Source organism: Notechis scutatus, chromosome 11 (genome assembly GCF_049901735.1).
Source record: "Notechis scutatus isolate UNSWTSFEM ecotype Mainland chromosome 11, rNotScu1.2, whole genome shotgun sequence".
NCBI classification, from domain to species: domain Eukaryota; kingdom Metazoa; phylum Chordata; class Lepidosauria; order Squamata; family Elapidae; genus Notechis; species Notechis scutatus.
The window spans coordinates 7680568-7696503 of NC_142019.1; the positions used below are offsets into that span (position 1 = coordinate 7680568).

At 52.9% G+C, this 15936-nt stretch overlaps 1 protein-coding gene across 1 annotated transcript; it reads right to left on the reverse strand.

Annotated features, from left to right (window-relative positions):
• Positions 1-425: 425 nt before the first annotated feature.
• LYSMD2 (LysM domain containing 2) lies at positions 426-12635 on the reverse strand. Its single transcript, XM_087972713.1, has 3 exons — positions 12164-12635; positions 1910-2241; positions 426-1262 (listed from the first exon to the last, which is right to left on the reverse strand). Exons 1-3 carry the CDS (start codon positions 12395-12397, stop codon positions 1214-1216), a joined length of 615 nt encoding a protein of 204 aa, XP_087828839.1. The 5' UTR covers positions 12398-12635; the 3' UTR covers positions 426-1213.
• Positions 12636-15936: the final 3301 nt, after the last annotated feature.

Here is a 15936-nt window from a genome sequence, read left to right on the forward strand (position 1 = left end):
TTTAGATTGTCAGTCTACAAAACTACGTTGTTTTATATAGCTACATTGTTTTATAATCAACTATTCATCAGTTTAACAATGGACATAAAGATGTCTGAAGATAATTTCTTTTAGTACCTATTTTATTTCTATTAGGGGTTTCTTCGAATCTAAAGGCTCCAGTTGTTTTATTTGCACACAAGAGTTTTCTTTAAACAAGTTATGTAACACTGGTTTTAGACTGAGCAGCTCCACTCAAGCATGCAATACATTGTTCTCATTACCAAAACAGGATGAAGTTATACATCCTGTGGTCTTGTCTTCCTCAGCTGGAATATTAATATTCTCCTTCTGAGAATTACAAGACACATACTGACAAAATTGTATTCAAACTATTCTTTTTTTAAATAAAGATCATATAGTAGGAAAAAGGAGCAAAGAGAGTATAACTTAAGAAATTTTAATATAGCATATGAAACAAATCATATCTGAAAAGTACAGAAGTTGCAAAGCAATGCCAAACAACAAAGGCAATAACTGTTTAAAGTGCATTTTATATTCAATACATGAAACTATGTATGTGTGCTAACAAGAAAATATATTCCACCTTTTCACAAAGAAAAAAAATACAATTTAATCTGTTTGGTCCCTTGTTTTCCAAACAAAATAATTTACCATACATATTTTAAAAGCCCAACTCTTTTTCCTTAAAGTTGGCTAAAACTGATTCACTTTAAGAGCATTATCTTTATATATGTTAACACAGAGAGACATATACAGATGTGCATAAACATACAACTTAATCATGGTGCATCCATCAGCATCAAGTTCACAAAATTTGCATTACAAACATATCTGAGTCAAGACTTCACAGGGCTTTTTTTAAAATAAATGATTGTTCCTTTAATATTATCTTTTGTATGTATGTATGTATGTATGTATGTATGTATGTATACAAAAACAAAAAACATGTATTGAAGTTCTCTTAGGAATATATTGTTGCTAGTGTGCCATTTTTAGCAGAAATATAAGGGCAATATTTTGGAGAAGCATTTCCTTTATTAATGAATAGTAAAAGAATATTGACCTATAGAAGGCAAACATTCAAATACTTTTAGTGCAACAATCAGTGGAATTTTTATATATGATTTGTAACAAGTACAATATATCAATCCAAAAGATCTTCTGAATCATCAAATATTTAGTTCTTTAAAAACTGCTTGCATCCCATTTTCTACTGCTGATAGGAAGAAATTGCATAGGAATTTTCCTCACCATATTCCCTGTTGAGGAAAAAAGAAATTTATGAAAATATGCAGTTGCTTAAAATTTACTCCACAGAAGTTTATCCAATTTTAACAGGATTATTTCAAATTAAGCCATTTGAAGACTGCTGCAGAAATGTTATTCTTCTGAGCAGCAAATGTATCATGCAAGAACTTTAACGCAAGTGAGAAAACAGGTGATGTGTTGTCATTAGTTGTCCTTGACATTAAGTTGCACCGTCTCCCTTCTCTCCACTCTGCCCTCATCTCTTCTGGATTAAGCCTTCAGTAATTTAACTAGAAATATTATTGGTTCAGCTCTAGGTCACTGCAGTCTCCTGTGTATCTAATTAATTCCCTTCTATTTCTACCAGACTGATTTGGGATGTGTCATATATGTGTGTGTGTCTCTCTCTCTCACATACACACACCTAAAATTTCCCTCATCAATTCAATATGGAAAGACAAGGTAATACTAGACACAGTCCAAACTTTTGCTTTCGCATCATTTGCAATAATGCTATTGGAAATTAAGTAGTTGTCTTAAAAACAGTTTTATATAGTGTTTTCTATTACTACTATTATTTATTATATTACCATCTATTAAAGTTTCTCAGTAGTTTAAAATAAAAACATCTTTTAGATAGAGGTGAATAAGATTTTACCTGTTATCTTCAGATTTTAATTTCTTAGCTGCTTGTTTGGACAATTTAATCTGCACATCCATTCTATGCAGAAAATCTTTGGCAGAGAGCTCTTCGGGTGGGGGAAGTCGATTGTCAGATTCTTGAGGACTGGGGGAAGAACTGTCTTCCTGAACCGTCACGGGACTTTCTTCACAAGAAGTGGGATTGCCAGTATCATCCTCTGGAGACTCCAGTGAGTTACACCCATTAAACAGCAAAGCCTTTTCCAATATAACTGGGATATTTAATGTTTTTCTAAGAAATATGCAGTCATTTGTGAAAAGTTTGTTTGCTCTTTTTATTTGCTCCATCTGAAACAGAAATAGTTATATTTACAACCCAAGTGAAGCAAGTATTAAAATAGCCTGCAGCTACCTATTACGACATATGTTTATTTCTCAAGACGTATTTTTAATGCAATTAATTTTTGGCTATCCTTCCAAATGGGGACTGGCATTGTTACAATTGCAATACCAGATCTTTCATTCAGTCATGAAGTTGGGGGGGGGGGGGGGAACCCTTTGGAAACTAATTTACACCTCTAATTGAACAAATTAAAAATGGATATTAAATTTCTTCTTTTGAACTTTTACAGCAAGGATGCATTCTTCTGTTGTTGATCTCATTTTCATACATTAACTATAAATATAGTAACAAATGTTTCCTCAGGCATTTGTTTTGACAAAGAACTGGCAATCTGATGCTCTAGTTGCTATTCTTTGCAGTTTAATAAATAATGTACCTAAAGCTATTGTGTAACTAGAACTTTTATACTTTCTCCCCATAACCTCATGTTAAAGACTATTTTTCTATGTTCATTCAGCAGTTTAATGATTGAACAGCATAAGGTTTAGACTTCAGAAGAATCTTATAAGCTCTCACACTTTCCCCCCAGAAATGTTTTAATTTAGGTTTGGCATTACAGACCTGTTACAATACTCTCACAGGCCAACATTTGAAACCAACTATAATAAATGTATTCACCTACCAGGATTACAAACTGTTTTAGTTTTAGGTATGATCTACAGTCTCTACTGAAATCTGTCTCAATTCTGAGGGATTGTGTATTCAACGTAGCTAATGGAATTTGCCTCTCAGAATGAGCATGTATACCTGGGTTGACTTCGAATTCATATGCTCCAGCAAGAGAAACACACTTCAATCTTTTCTTATTAATGGTGATTTATTACAAATCTTGATTGTGCCAACAACTGTTGCTATTCAACAAATCCAGCCATCGTTTCAAGTTAGGCAATCTATTGAATGATTTATATTCAAGACACCACAGCTTAAAGAGGACAGGAAAGAATAGCAACTCTGTAATGCACACCATCTTTTGTTCAAAGACTGACTTTCACCCTTCAAACTTTCCTACCAGAGGGCTCAGTGATCAAGCCACCCTTAAAGGACAATTCCAGATTCAAGTCTCTGTTAGAAACTCCACCACATCCAGAATGTATGATGATGCACCCATTGCAGTCACTCTACAGTGGCAGTCCACATCTGATGCCCTCCAAATCTCCTTTCGTATGAAAAGGCTGTTTGCCTGAAACCCCCTACCCATCCCCCCCACATACAGGCTAAGATGCGTCCCCTTAAGATTACCATATTGGCCTAAAGAGACACGGGTGACAATGGGGAGAAAAAGCCAAAAGTATGTCAACTGCCTTGGCTCAAAGAGAGAGATGCCAGGTCGGGTTGTGACGATTCCAGTTGGAAAGCACTCTGCACAAGGACAGAAGCACTCTCCTCCTCCTCCTCCAGCAAACTCCATATTTTTTGAGAAGTGGGAAAAGAAAGAAACGTGCAGTTTGTCACCCGGAAACTTTCCAATTGGAGGCTGACCGAATCTAGCCAGGATTATATGGACGGGAGCTTGGGGGGGGATTCGAGCAAAGTCCTTGTTCCCTTGTTTCTGCTGCTGGGTCCCAATCCCAAAGGAGGGTGAATAATGGTGCCACCAAACAGGTCCGCTACCCGTTCTTGTGGAAGGGGACCCTCTGCCCACATTCATGGAGGGGGGTCCTTTTCCCATATTCATGAAGTGTGTGTGTGTGTGGGGGTCCTTCCCGTGTCTTTGTGTTGGGGTTGCTCTCTGCACATGCTGAGGGAGGGAGCCCTCTGCCCTTGTGTTGGGAGACCTCTCTGCCCCCCTCTCATGGAGGGGGTGTCTCCTTTGCCCATACTGGTGGAGGGGTGCCCTTCCTCGTATTGGGGGATCTTTGCCTGTACTGGTGGAGGGAGAGAGAGGGTGCCTTGTCCCCTTGCTCGTGGAAGGAAGACCCTCTGTCCTCTCTCATGGAGAGGGGCTGCCCTTGCCCATGCTCAGAGGGTAGGTGCCTTCTGCCTGGGCTGGTGGAGGGAGGGGGTCTTGCTTATGGAAGGGGACCCTCTGTCCTCTCTCATGGAGAGGGGCTGCCCTTTGCCCATGCTCAGAGGGTAGGTGCCTTCTGCTTGGGCTGGTGGAGGGAGGGGGTCTTGCTTATGGAAGGGGACCCTCTGCCCCCTCTCATGGAGAGGGCTGCCCTTTGCCCATGCTCAGAGGGTAGGTGCCTTCTGCCTGGGCTGGTGGAGGGAGGGGGGTCTTGCTGATGGAAGGGGACCCTCTGTCCTCTCTCATGGAGAGGGGCTGCCCTTTGCCCATGCTCAGAGGGTAGGTGCCTTCTGCTTGGGCTGGTGGAGGGAGGGGGTCTTGCTTATGGAAGGGGGACCCTCTGTCCTCTCTCATGGGAGGGGCTGCCCTTTGCCCATGCTCAGAGGGTAGGTGCCTTCTGCCTGGGCTGGTGGAGGGAGGGGGTCTTGCTTATGGAAGGGGACCCTCTGCCCTCTCTCATGGAGAGGGGCTGCCCTTTGCCCATGCTCAGAGGGTAGGTGCCTTCTGCTTGGGCTGGTGGAGGGAGGGGGGTCTTGCTTTATGGAAGGAAGACCCTCTGTCCTCTCTCATGGAGAGGGGCTGCCCTTTGCCCATGCTCAGAGGGTAGGTGCCTTCTGCCTGGGCTGGTGGAGGGAGGGGGGTCTTGCTTGGGTGGAAGGGGGCTGCCTCTGCCTCTGTCTCTCTCATGGAGAGGGGCTGCCCTTTGCCCATGCTCGAGTAGGTGCCTCTGCCTGGCTGGTGGAGGAGGGTTTGTTGGAAGGACCCTCTGTCCTCTCTCATGGAGAGGGGCTGCCCTTTGCCCATGCTCAGAGGGTAGGTGCCTTCTGCTTGGGCTGGTGGAGGAGGGGGGTCTTGCTTATGGAAGGGGGACCCTCTGTCCTCTCTCTCATGGAGAGGGGCTGCCTTTGCCCATGCTCAGAGGGTAGGTGCCTTCTGCCTGGGCTGGTGGAGGGAGGGGTCTTGCTTATGGAAGGGGGACCCTCTGTCCCTCTCTCATGGAGAGGGGCTGCCCTTTGCCCATGCTCAGAGGGTAGGTGCCTTCTGCTTGGGCTGGTGGAGGGAGGGGGGTCTTGCTTATGGGAAGGGGACCCTCTGTCCTCTCTCATGGAGAGGGGCTGCCTTGCCCATGCTCAGAGGGTAGGTGCCTTCTGCCTGGGCTGGTGGAGGGAGGGGGTCTTGCTTATGGAATAGGGGACCCTCTGTCCTCTCTCATGGAGAGGGCTGCCCTTTGCCCATGCTCAGAGGGTAGGTGCCTTCTGCCTGGGCTGGTGGAGGGAGGGGGGTCTTGCTTATGGAAGGGGGACCTCTGTCCTCTCTCATGGAGAGGGGCTGCCCTTTGCCCATGCTCAGAGGGTAGGTGCCTTCTGCCTGGGCTGGTGGAGGAGGGGGCTAGGGGGGTCTGCTCTATGGAAGGGGCTGCCCTCTGTCCTCTCTCATGGAGAGGGGCTGCCCCTTGCCCATGCTCAGAGGGTAGGTGCCTTCTGCCTGGGCTGGTGGAGGGAGGGGGTCTTGCTTATGGAAGGGGACCTCTGTCCTCTCTCATGGAGAGGGGCTGCCCTTGCCCATGCTCAGAGGGTAGGTGCCTTCTGCCTGGGCTGGTGGAGGGAGGGGGTCTTGCTTGTGGAAGGGGGACCCTCTCTCTCATGGAGAGGGGCTTGCCCATGCTCAGAGGGTAGGTGCCTTCTGCCTGGGCTGGTGGAGGGAGGGGGTCTTGCTTATGGAAGGGGGACCCTCTGCCTCTCTCTCATGGAGAGGGGCTGCCCTTTGCCCATGCTCAGAGGGTAGGTGCCTTCTGCTTGGGCTGGTGGAGGGAGGGGGTCTTGCTTATGGAAGGGGGACCCTCTGCCTCTCTCATGGAGAGGGGCTGCCCTTTGCCCATGCTCAGAGGGTAGGTGCCTTCTGCCTGGGCTGGTGGAGGGAGGGGGTCTTGCTTATGGAAGGGGGACCCTCTGTCCCTCTCTCATGGAGAGGGGCTGCCCTTTGCCCATGCTCAGAGGGTAGGTGCCTTCTGCTTGGGCTGGTGGAGGGAGGGGGTCTTGCTTATGGAAGGGGGACCCTCTGCCCTCTCTCATGGAGAGGGGCTGCCCCTTGCCCATGCTCAGAGGGTAGGTGCCTTCTGCCTGGGCTGGTGGAGGGAGGGGGTCTTGCTTATGGAAGGGGGACCCTCTGTCCTCTCTCATGGAGAGGGCTGCCCTTTGCCCATGCTCAGAGGGTAGGTGCCTTCTGCTTGGGCTGGTGGAGGGAGGGGGGTCTTGCTTATGGAAGGGGGACCCTCTGTCCTCTCTCATGGAGAGGGGCTGCCCTTTGCCCATGCTCAGAGGGTAGGTGCCTTCTGCCTGGGCTGGTGGAGGGAGGGGGTCTTGCTTATGGAAGGGGGACCCTCTGCCCCTCTCATGGAGAGGGGCTGCCCTTGCCCATGCTCAGAGGGTAGGTGCCTTCTGCCTGGGCTGGTGGAGGAGGGGGGTCTTGCTTATGGAAGGGGGACCCTCTGTCCCTCTCTCATGGAGAGGGGCTGCCCTTGCCCATGCTCAGAGGGTAGGTGCCTTCTGCTTGGGCTGGTGGAGGGAGGGGGTCTTGCTTATGGAAGGGGGACCCTCTGCCCTCTCTCATGGAGAGGGCTGCCCTTTGCCCATGCTCAGAGGGTAGGTGCCTTCTGCCTGGGCTGGTGGAGGGGGGGGTCTTGCTTATGGAAGGGGGACCCTCTGCCTCTCTCATGGAGAGGGCTGCCCTTTGCCCATGCTCAGAGGGTAGGTGCCTTCTGCCTGGGCTGGTGGAGGAGGGGGGGTCTTGCTTATGGAAGGGGACCCCCTGTCCTCTCTCATGGAGAGGGCTGCCCTTTGCCCATGCTCAGAGGGTAGGTGCCTTCTGCCTGGGCTGGTGGAGGGAGGGGGTCTTGCTTATGGAAGGGGACCCTCTGTCCTCTCTCTCATGGAGAGGGGCTGCCCTTTGCCCATGCTCAGAGGGTAGGTGCCTCTCTGCCTGGGCTGGTGGAGGGAGGGGGGTCTTGCTTATGGAAGGGGGACCCTCTGCCCTCTCTCATGGAGAGGGGCTGCCCTTTGCCCATGCTCAGAGGGTAGGTGCCTTCTGCCTGGGCTGGTGGAGGGAGGGGGTCTTGCTGATGGAAGGGGACCCTCTGTCCTCTCTCATGGAGAGGGGCTGCCCTTTGCCCATGCTCAGAGGGTAGGTGCCTTCTGCTTGGGCTGGTGGAGGGAGGGGGTCTTGCTTATGGAAGGGGGACCCTCTGTCCTCTCTCATGGAGAGGGGCTGCCCTTTGCCCATGCTCAGAGGGTAGGTGCCTTCTGCCTGGGCTGGTGGAGGGAGGGGGTCTTGCTTATGGAAGGGGACCCTCTGTCCTCTCTCATGGAGAGGGGCTGCCCTTTGCCCATGCTCAGAGAGGTGGTGCCCTCTGCTAGGAAGGGGACCTCTCTCGTGGAGAGGGCTGCCCTTTGCCCATGCTCAGAGGGTAGGTGCCTTCTGCCTGGGCTGGCATGGAGGGAGGGGTCTTGCTTATGGAAGGGGGGACCCTCTGCCCTCTCTCATGGAGAGGGGCTGCCCTTTGCCCATGCTCAGAGGGTAGGTGCCTTCTGCCTGGGCTGGTGGAGGGAGGGGGTCTTGCTGATGGAAGGGGGACCCTCTGTCCCTCTCATGGAGAGGGCTGCCCTTGCCCATGCTCAGAGGGTAGGTGCCTTCTGCCTGGGCTGGTGGAGGGAGGGGGGTCTTGCTTATGGAAGGGGGACCCTCTGTCCTCTCTCATGGAGAGGGCTGCCCTTTGCCCATGCTCAGAGGGTAGGTGCCTTCTGCCTGGGCTGGTGGAGGGAGGGGGTCTTGCTTATGGAAGGGGACCTCTGTCCTCTCTCATGGAGAGGGGCTGCCCTTTGCCCATGCTCAGAGGGTAGGTGCCTTCTGCCTGGGCTGGTGGAGGGAGGGGGTCTTGCTTATGGAAGGGGGACCCTCTGTCCTCTCTCATGGAGAGGGGCTGCCCTTTGCCCATGCTCAGAGGGTAGGTGCCCTCTGTCCTCTCTCGTGGAGAGGGCTGCCCTTTGCCCATGCTCAGAGGGTAGGTGCCTTCTGCCTGGGCTGGTGGAGGGAGGGGGTCTTGCTTATGGAAGGGGACCCTCTGCCTCTCTCATGGAGAGGGGCTGCCCTTTGCCCATGCTCAGAGGGTAGGTGCCTTCTGCCTGGGCTGGTGGAGGGAGGGGGTCTTGCTTATGGAAGGGGGACCCTCTGTCCCTCTCTCATGGAGAGGGGCTGCCCTTTGCCCATGCTCAGAGGGTAGGTGCCTTCTGCCTGGGCTGGTGGAGGGAGGGGGGTCTTGCTTATGGAAGGGGGACCCTCTGTCCTCTCTCATGGAGAGGGGCTGCCCTTTGCCCATGCTCAGAGGGTAGGTGCCTTCTGCTTGGGCTGGTGGAGGGAGGGGGTCTTGCTTATGGAAGGGGGACCCTCTGCCCTCTCTCATGGAGAGGGGCTGCCCTTTGCCCATGCTCAGAGGGTAGGTGCCTTCTGCCTGGGCTGGTGGAGGGAGGGGGTCTTGCTATGGAAGGGGACCCTCTGTCCTCTCTCATGGAGAGGGCTGCCCTTGCCCATGCTCAGAGGGTAGGTGCCTTCTGCCTGGGCTGGTGGAGGGGAGGGGGTCTTGCTTATGGAAGGGGGACCCTCTGCCCTCTCTCATGGAGAGGGCTGCCCTTGCCCATGCTCAGAGGGTAGGTGCCTTCTGCCTGGGCTGGTGGAGGGAGGGGGTCTTGCTTATGGAAGGGGACCCTCTGCCCTCTCTCATGGAGAGGGCTGCCCTTGCCCATGCTCAGAGGGTAGGTGCCTTCTGCTTGGGCTGGTGGAGGGAGGGGGGTCTTGCTTATGGAAGGGGGACCCTCTGTCCTCTCTCATGGAGAGGGCTGCCCTTTGCCCATGCTCAGAGGGTAGGTGCCTTCTGCCTGGGCTGGTGGAGGGAGGGGGGGTCTTGCTTATGGAAGGGGGACCCTCTGCCCTCTCTCTCATGGAGAGGGGCTGCCCTTTGCCCATGCTCAGAGGGTAGGTGCCTTCTGCCTGGGCTGGTGGAGGGAGGGGGTCTTGCTTATGGAAGGGGGACCCTCTGTCCTCTCTCATGGAGAGGGGCTGCCCTTTGCCCATGCTCAGAGGGTAGGTGCCTCTCTGCCTGGGCTGGTGGAGGGAGGGGGTCTTGCTTATGGAAGGGGGACCCTCTGTCCTCTCTCATGGAGAGGGCTGCCCTTGCCCATGCTCAGAGGGTAGGTGCCTTCTGCCTGGGCTGGTGGAGGGAGGGGGTCTTGCTTATGGAAGGGGACCCTCTGCCTCTCTCATGGAGAGGGGCTGCCCTTTGCCCATGCTCAGAGGGTAGGTGCCTTCTGCCTGGGCTGGTGGAGGGAGGGGGTCTTGCTGATGGAAGGGGGACCCTCTGTCCTCTCTCATGGAGAGGGGCTGCCCTTTGCCCATGCTCAGAGGGTAGGTGCCTTCTGCCTGGGCTGGTGGAGGGAGGGGGGTCTTGCTTATGGAAGGGGACCCTCTGTCCTCTCTCATGGAGAGGGGCTGCCCTTTGCCCATGCTCAGAGGGTAGGTGCCTTCTGCCTGGGCTGGTGGAGGGAGGGGGTCTTGCTTATGGAAGGGGGACCCTCTGTCCTCTCTCATGGAGAGGGGCTGCCCTTTGCCCATGCTCAGAGGGTAGGTGCCTTCTGCTGGGCTGGTGGAGGAGGGTGGAAGGGGGACCTCTGTCCTCTCTCGTGGAGGGGGCTGCCCTTTGCCCATGCTCAGAGGGTAGGTGCCTTCTGCCTGGGCTGGTGGAGGAGGGGGGTCTTGCTTATGGAAGGGGGACCCTCTGCCCTCTCTCATGGAGAGGGGCTGCCCTTTGCCCATGCTCAGAGGGTAGGTGCCTTCTGCTTGGGCTGGTGGAGGAGGGGGTCTTGCTTATGGAAGGAAGACCCTCTGTCCCTCTCTCATGGAGAGGGCTGCCCTTTGCCCATGCTCAGAGGGTAGTGCCTTCTGCCTGGGCTGGTGGAGGGAGGGGGTCTTGCTTATGGAAGGGGGACCCTCTGTCCTCTCTCATGGAGAGGGCTGCCCTTGCCCATGCTCAGAGGGTAGGTGCCTTCTGCTTGGGCTGGTGGAGGGAGGGGGTCTTGCTTATGGAAGGGGGACCCTCTGTCCTCTCTCATGGAGAGGGGCTGCCCTTTGCCCATGCTCAGAGGGTAGGTGCCTTCTGCCTGGGCTGGTGGAGGGAGGGGGTCTTGCTTATGGAAGGGGGACCCTCTGCCCTCTCTCATGGAGAGGGGCTGCCCTTTGCCCATGCTCAGAGGGTAGGTGCCTTCTGCCTGGGCTGGTGGAGGGAGGGGGTCTTGCTTATGGAAGGGGGACCCTCTGTCCTCTCTCATGGAGAGGGGCTGCCCTTTGCCCATGCTCAGAGGGTAGGTGCCTTCTGCTTGGGCTGGTGGAGGGGGGGGTCTTGCTTATGGAAGGGGGCCCTCTGTCCTCTCTCATGGAGAGGGCTCCCTTTGCCCATGCTCAGAGGGTAGGTGCCTTCTGCCTGGGCTGGTGGAGGGAGGGGGTCTTGCTTATGGAAGGGGGACCCTCTGCCCTCTCTCATGGAGAGGGGCTGCCCTTTGCCCATGCTCAGAGGGTAGGTGCCCTCTGTCCTCTCTCATGGAGAGGGGCTGCCCTTTGCCCATGCTCAGAGGGTAGGTGCCTTCTGCCTGGGCTGGTGGAGGGAGGGGGGTCTTGCTTATGGAAGGGGGACCCTCTGTCCCTCTCATGGAGAGGGGCTGCCCTTGCCCATGCTCAGAGGGTAGGTGCCCTCTGTCCCTCTCGTGGAGAGGGGCTGCCCTTTGCCCATGCTCAGAGGGTAGGTGCCTTCTGCCTGGGCTGGTGGAGGGAGGGGGTCTTGCTTATGGAAGGGGACCCTCTGTCCTCTCTCGTGGAGAGGGGCTGCCCTTTGCCCATGCTCAGAGGGTAGGTGCCTTCTGCCTGGGCTGGTGGAGGGAGGGGGTCTTGCTTATGGAAGGGGGACCCTCTGTCCTCTCTCGTGGAGAGGGGCTGCCCTTTGCCCATGCTCAGAGGGTAGGTGCCTTCTGCCTGGGCTGGTGGAGGGAGGGGGTCTTGCTTATGGAAGGGGGACCCTCTGCCCTCTCTCTCATGGAGAGGGGCTGCCCTTTGCCCATGCTCAGAGGGTAGGTGCCCTCTGTCCTCTCTCGTGGAGAGGGGCTGCCCTTTGCCCATGCTCAGAGGGTAGGTGCCCTCTGTCCTCTCTCGTGGAGAGGGCTGCCCTTGCCCATGCTCAGAGGGTAGGTGCCTTCTGCCTGGGCTGGTGGAGGGAGGGGGGTCTTGCTTATGGAAGGGGACCCTCTGCCCTCTCTTATGTGCCCTCCCTCGTGTTGGGGGGGTCAGCTCTGCCCATACTGGTGGAGGGCGGGGAGGGGGGCTTGATCCCTTGCTTGTACAGGGAGGGGGCCGTGTACCCTCGTGGAAGGGAGACCTTCTACCCCAGGGCTGTCCAACCTTGGCAACTTTAAGACTTGTGGACTTCAACTCCCAGAATTCCTCAGCCAGCTTTGCTGGCTGAGGAATTCTGGGAGTTGAAGTCCACAAGTCTTAAAGTTGCCAAGGTTGGACACCCTGTTCTACCCTCTCTCATGGAGGGGGCAATGCCCTTTGCCCATACAAGTGGAGGGGGGCTCCCTATACCCATGCTGATGGAGAGGGGGGTCCTTTGCCCCTGCTCGTGGAGGGGGGAGCTGTTCCTCTAAACGGACACGCGTCTCCTTCCGAACAGCGCGACTCTCCAGGGCCACATCCTCGGAGCCCACCCAGGCCGTGGCCTCCAGGGGCTCCTCCGTCAGCCCCCCACAACCCCCAACCCTTACCGTCACTCCGTACTTGAGGGCCAGGCCCGGCAAGGTGTCTCCGGGGCTGAGGCGATGCTCCACGTACCGCTCCGCCAAAGGGGCGACCACCGTGGCCGTGCTGCCGTACGACCGCGTTTTGGTGCGCGCCAAGCTCAGCGACAGCTCGGCCTCCCCGTCGTCGTCGGCGGCGCCGGGACCGGGCAGCGGTTCCTCCCGCAGCGACAACCCGGGCAGGGGCAAGGAGTCCGCCATGGCGGGTGAAGCGCGCTCAGCGGCAGGTCGGAGCCATAGCGGCGGGCAAAGGACGCCTGTTTAGGTCCCTCAGGAGGAGGCCGAGGCCGCGAAGCGAAAAGCGAGCTCCCTGAGGCGCGAAAGGCGGGAAGCGAGCGGCGGCCTCGTACGCCTGCGCGCTAGAGACCCCGGCGCCACGCGAGGGGAGGGGCTGGGGAAAGAGTCGCGCCTCCGGCCAGGCCGCCCTTTCTGCGCCTGCGCCGTGGCTCGCGTATGTCGCGAGCGAGCGCCCCGCTGGGGGGAGTTTTGTCCCCGGGTGACCTGCGTCCCATCCCCCACCCTACCCCCCGTGACCCGCAACCGCGTTCACACGACTCTTCTGTCCTGGTCAGTGCAGGAGAGATCCGGGTGCCACCTTCCCCCCACCCCCCCAAAATTGGGTTCGGTGTATGGATTTGAGGGTACAGTTTAGCCAGCTGCCTTGTTTAGAATTAGAATTAGAAGAACTTTATTGTCATTGTACAAGTACAACGAAACTCTGGATGCAGCCCAGCAACTGTTCGCAATACCATAAAACCAGAGCACTTAAAAATGAAGAAAAGAAAAATAGAGTGCCCACGTCTCCATTTGCAATTTGAGAGTACAATATCTACGAATGTACACAAAATATACATCCAACACTGAATTGTAACGCTTTGCCGAGTATAATACACAAGAGATGGGTTGTACTGTAATATGTTATTATACATCTGAATGGGGTATTGAGATTTCACATCTTTCCACATCTTAATAAGGTAGTGACTTCGTGTTTATTTGCATTTGGATGGCCCAGGGAAAGAAGCTATTTGTTAGGTGTGGGATTTTATTGACCTAAAGCACCGTCCAGACAGCAGCAGGTCAAAAAGATAATTGCCAGGGTCTGAAGGGTCTTCTATGATGGCCTTGATTCTGCTTTGGCAGCGGGACCTGGCTAAGTCTTCCAGGGAGGGCAGAGGGCAACTAATGATCTTTTGAGCTGTGTTTATCACCCTGTGTACAGTTTTCCTGTCCTCAACCGTGGAGCCTGCATACCACACACCCAGACGGCATGTCAGAGTGCTCTCCACAGAGGCTTTATAGAAAGCCAGCAACAGCTTCTTATCCAGATTGTTTTTCCTGAGAACCCGCAGGAAGTGCAGCCGCTGCTGAGCCTTCTTCACTATGGCCTTGGTATTAGGGGACCAGGAGATATCAGCTGAAATATGGATGCCAAGGAATCTGATCGTAGGGACAGTTTCCACTCGTTCTCCGTTGATGATGAGTGGGGTGTGGTCCTGTCCATGTTTCCTGAAGCCCATAATCAGTTCTTTGGTTTTATGGACATTCAGTGACAGATTGTTCTGTGAACACCAGACAGACAGGTTCTCTACTTCTGCCCTATATGCCGTCTCATCCTCTCCGGAGATGAGACCAATCACGGTCGTGTCGTCCGCAAACTTTATGATGGCGTTTGTTGCGTGGCTTGGTGAGCAGTCAAAGGTTTACAAGGCATATAGCAGGGGGCTCAAGACACAACCCTGGGGGGAACCAGTACTGAATGTAATAGTGAAAGAAAGGTGGGGGCCAAGTCTAACAGACTGTTAAAAAGTTCTTAATCCAGGAGCACGTGGGGGTGGGGACCTGCAGATTATACAGTTTGGTTACTAGTATATCTGGGATGATAGTGTTAAATGCAGAGCTGTAGTCCACAAAGAGCATCCTCACCTAGCTCTGTTTGTTCTCCAGATGACTCAGCGCTCTATGAAGTGTGATGGCCACAGCATCCTCTGTAGATCGGTTTGCTCTATAAGCAAACTGATATTGATCAAAGGAGGGTGGGAGGCAGTCTCTGATGTGCTGTGAAACTAGTCGCTCAAAAACCTTCATAATGGAGCTTGTTAATGCTATGGGCCTTATAATCATTGAGAGTGTTTATATTTGTTTTTTTGGGGGGGGGAACGGGGATGATGGTTGCGGCCTTCAGGCATTGTGGGATGATGGCATGTGTTAAAGATAGATTGAACAACTCCGTAAGTATTTCTGCCAACTGGTCAGCACACACTTTAACTACTGCACCAGGAATGCCATCAGGCCCTGCAGCTTTCCTGGGATTTACTGTGTTTTTCTCACCTCATGCACCTGAAGAGAAAGAGGTGCAGCACCGTGGTCCTCGTGAGACAGTATGTCCAGGTTCTTGGTGGTCTCAAAGCGTGCAAAAAAGCTGTTTAGCTCCTCTGCTAGAGTGCTACTGCTCTCGCTGTTCGTTGGGCCCTGGCCTTTATAGTTGGTCAGGGCCTGTATCCCCCTCCACATCTGCCGTGGGTCACTGTCAGTAAAGTGGTCCTCGACCTTCCTCCTATACATCTCCTTGGCATGATTGATGCCTCTTCTCAGCTCAGCTCCGGCAGTGCTGTACTGTGAGGTGTCACCTGCTCTGAAAGCCAGGTCACGGGCTCTGATCAGAGTCTGGACTTTGCTGGTCATCCAGGGTTTCTTGTTTGGGAAGGTCCGTATGCGTTTGTCCACAGTGACATTTTCTACACAGGTCTTCATGTAGAAGAGCACAGTCTCTGTGTATAACTCGAAGTCCTGTTGTTTGAAGATGCTCCAATCCGTGTGGGCAAAACAATCCTGAATCTGGGAGAGGTCATTTTCAGGCAAGCCTCTAATAGTTTGACTGCTAGGTTTTGTTCTCTTCCTAAGGGGAGTGTAGGCTGGTAGTAAAAGCAGGGTGAAGTGGTCTGGTTGTCCTCAGTGGGGAAGAGGTTTTGCTCTATAAGCATGCTTAATATTTGAGTACACATGATCAAGTGTGTTTTTTTCCCCTTAAGGGTTGACGGTGCTGTAAAAGAACAGCGAAGCGGGAAAAATGGAAGTTTTGCGGGGAAAATATATTATAATATTTATGTCTGTGGAGATTCTCAGGTCATGGTTGTCCCAAAGTTGCTTTCCCCCCCAAAAAAAAGACAACTGGACTTTCTTGTTGTTTTTTTCCTTCTGAAGACGTTTCGTTTCTCATCCAAGAAGCTTCTTCCGTTCTGACTGAATGGCGGGGAATAAAATGATTTATATTCATTGAGGACACAGACAAACCTCCAAGTGGCCTCAATGACCCTCTAAAAGGATGCCAATGACCAGCTGTCTGCAAGGAATATAAATCCTTCTATTCCCTCACCATCCAGTCAGAACTGAAGAAGCTTCTTGGATGAGAAGCGAAACGTCTTCAAAGAAAAAAAACACCAAGAAAGTCCAGCGGCCTCTTATTATTAATACTTATGCATTTCTTAATACAAATCATTCCTTAATTCTATAAACCCAGAAAAAATTTACTTAGAAAAAAAAAGTCTACAGATATTCTCTATTGGTCAAAAGGAATCCCTACACGGGTTAAGCAAATTGTGGGAACATCTACACGTGTTCTTCCCAAGGGAGCTGCAGAAGTTAGCTTTTTTTTTCCCGCCTTTGGCAGGGCTCACAATACTTTATTGTTAATGCAGACCTGGTTGTTGTTGTTTTTCAGAAGCAGGGAAATATTTATTTTT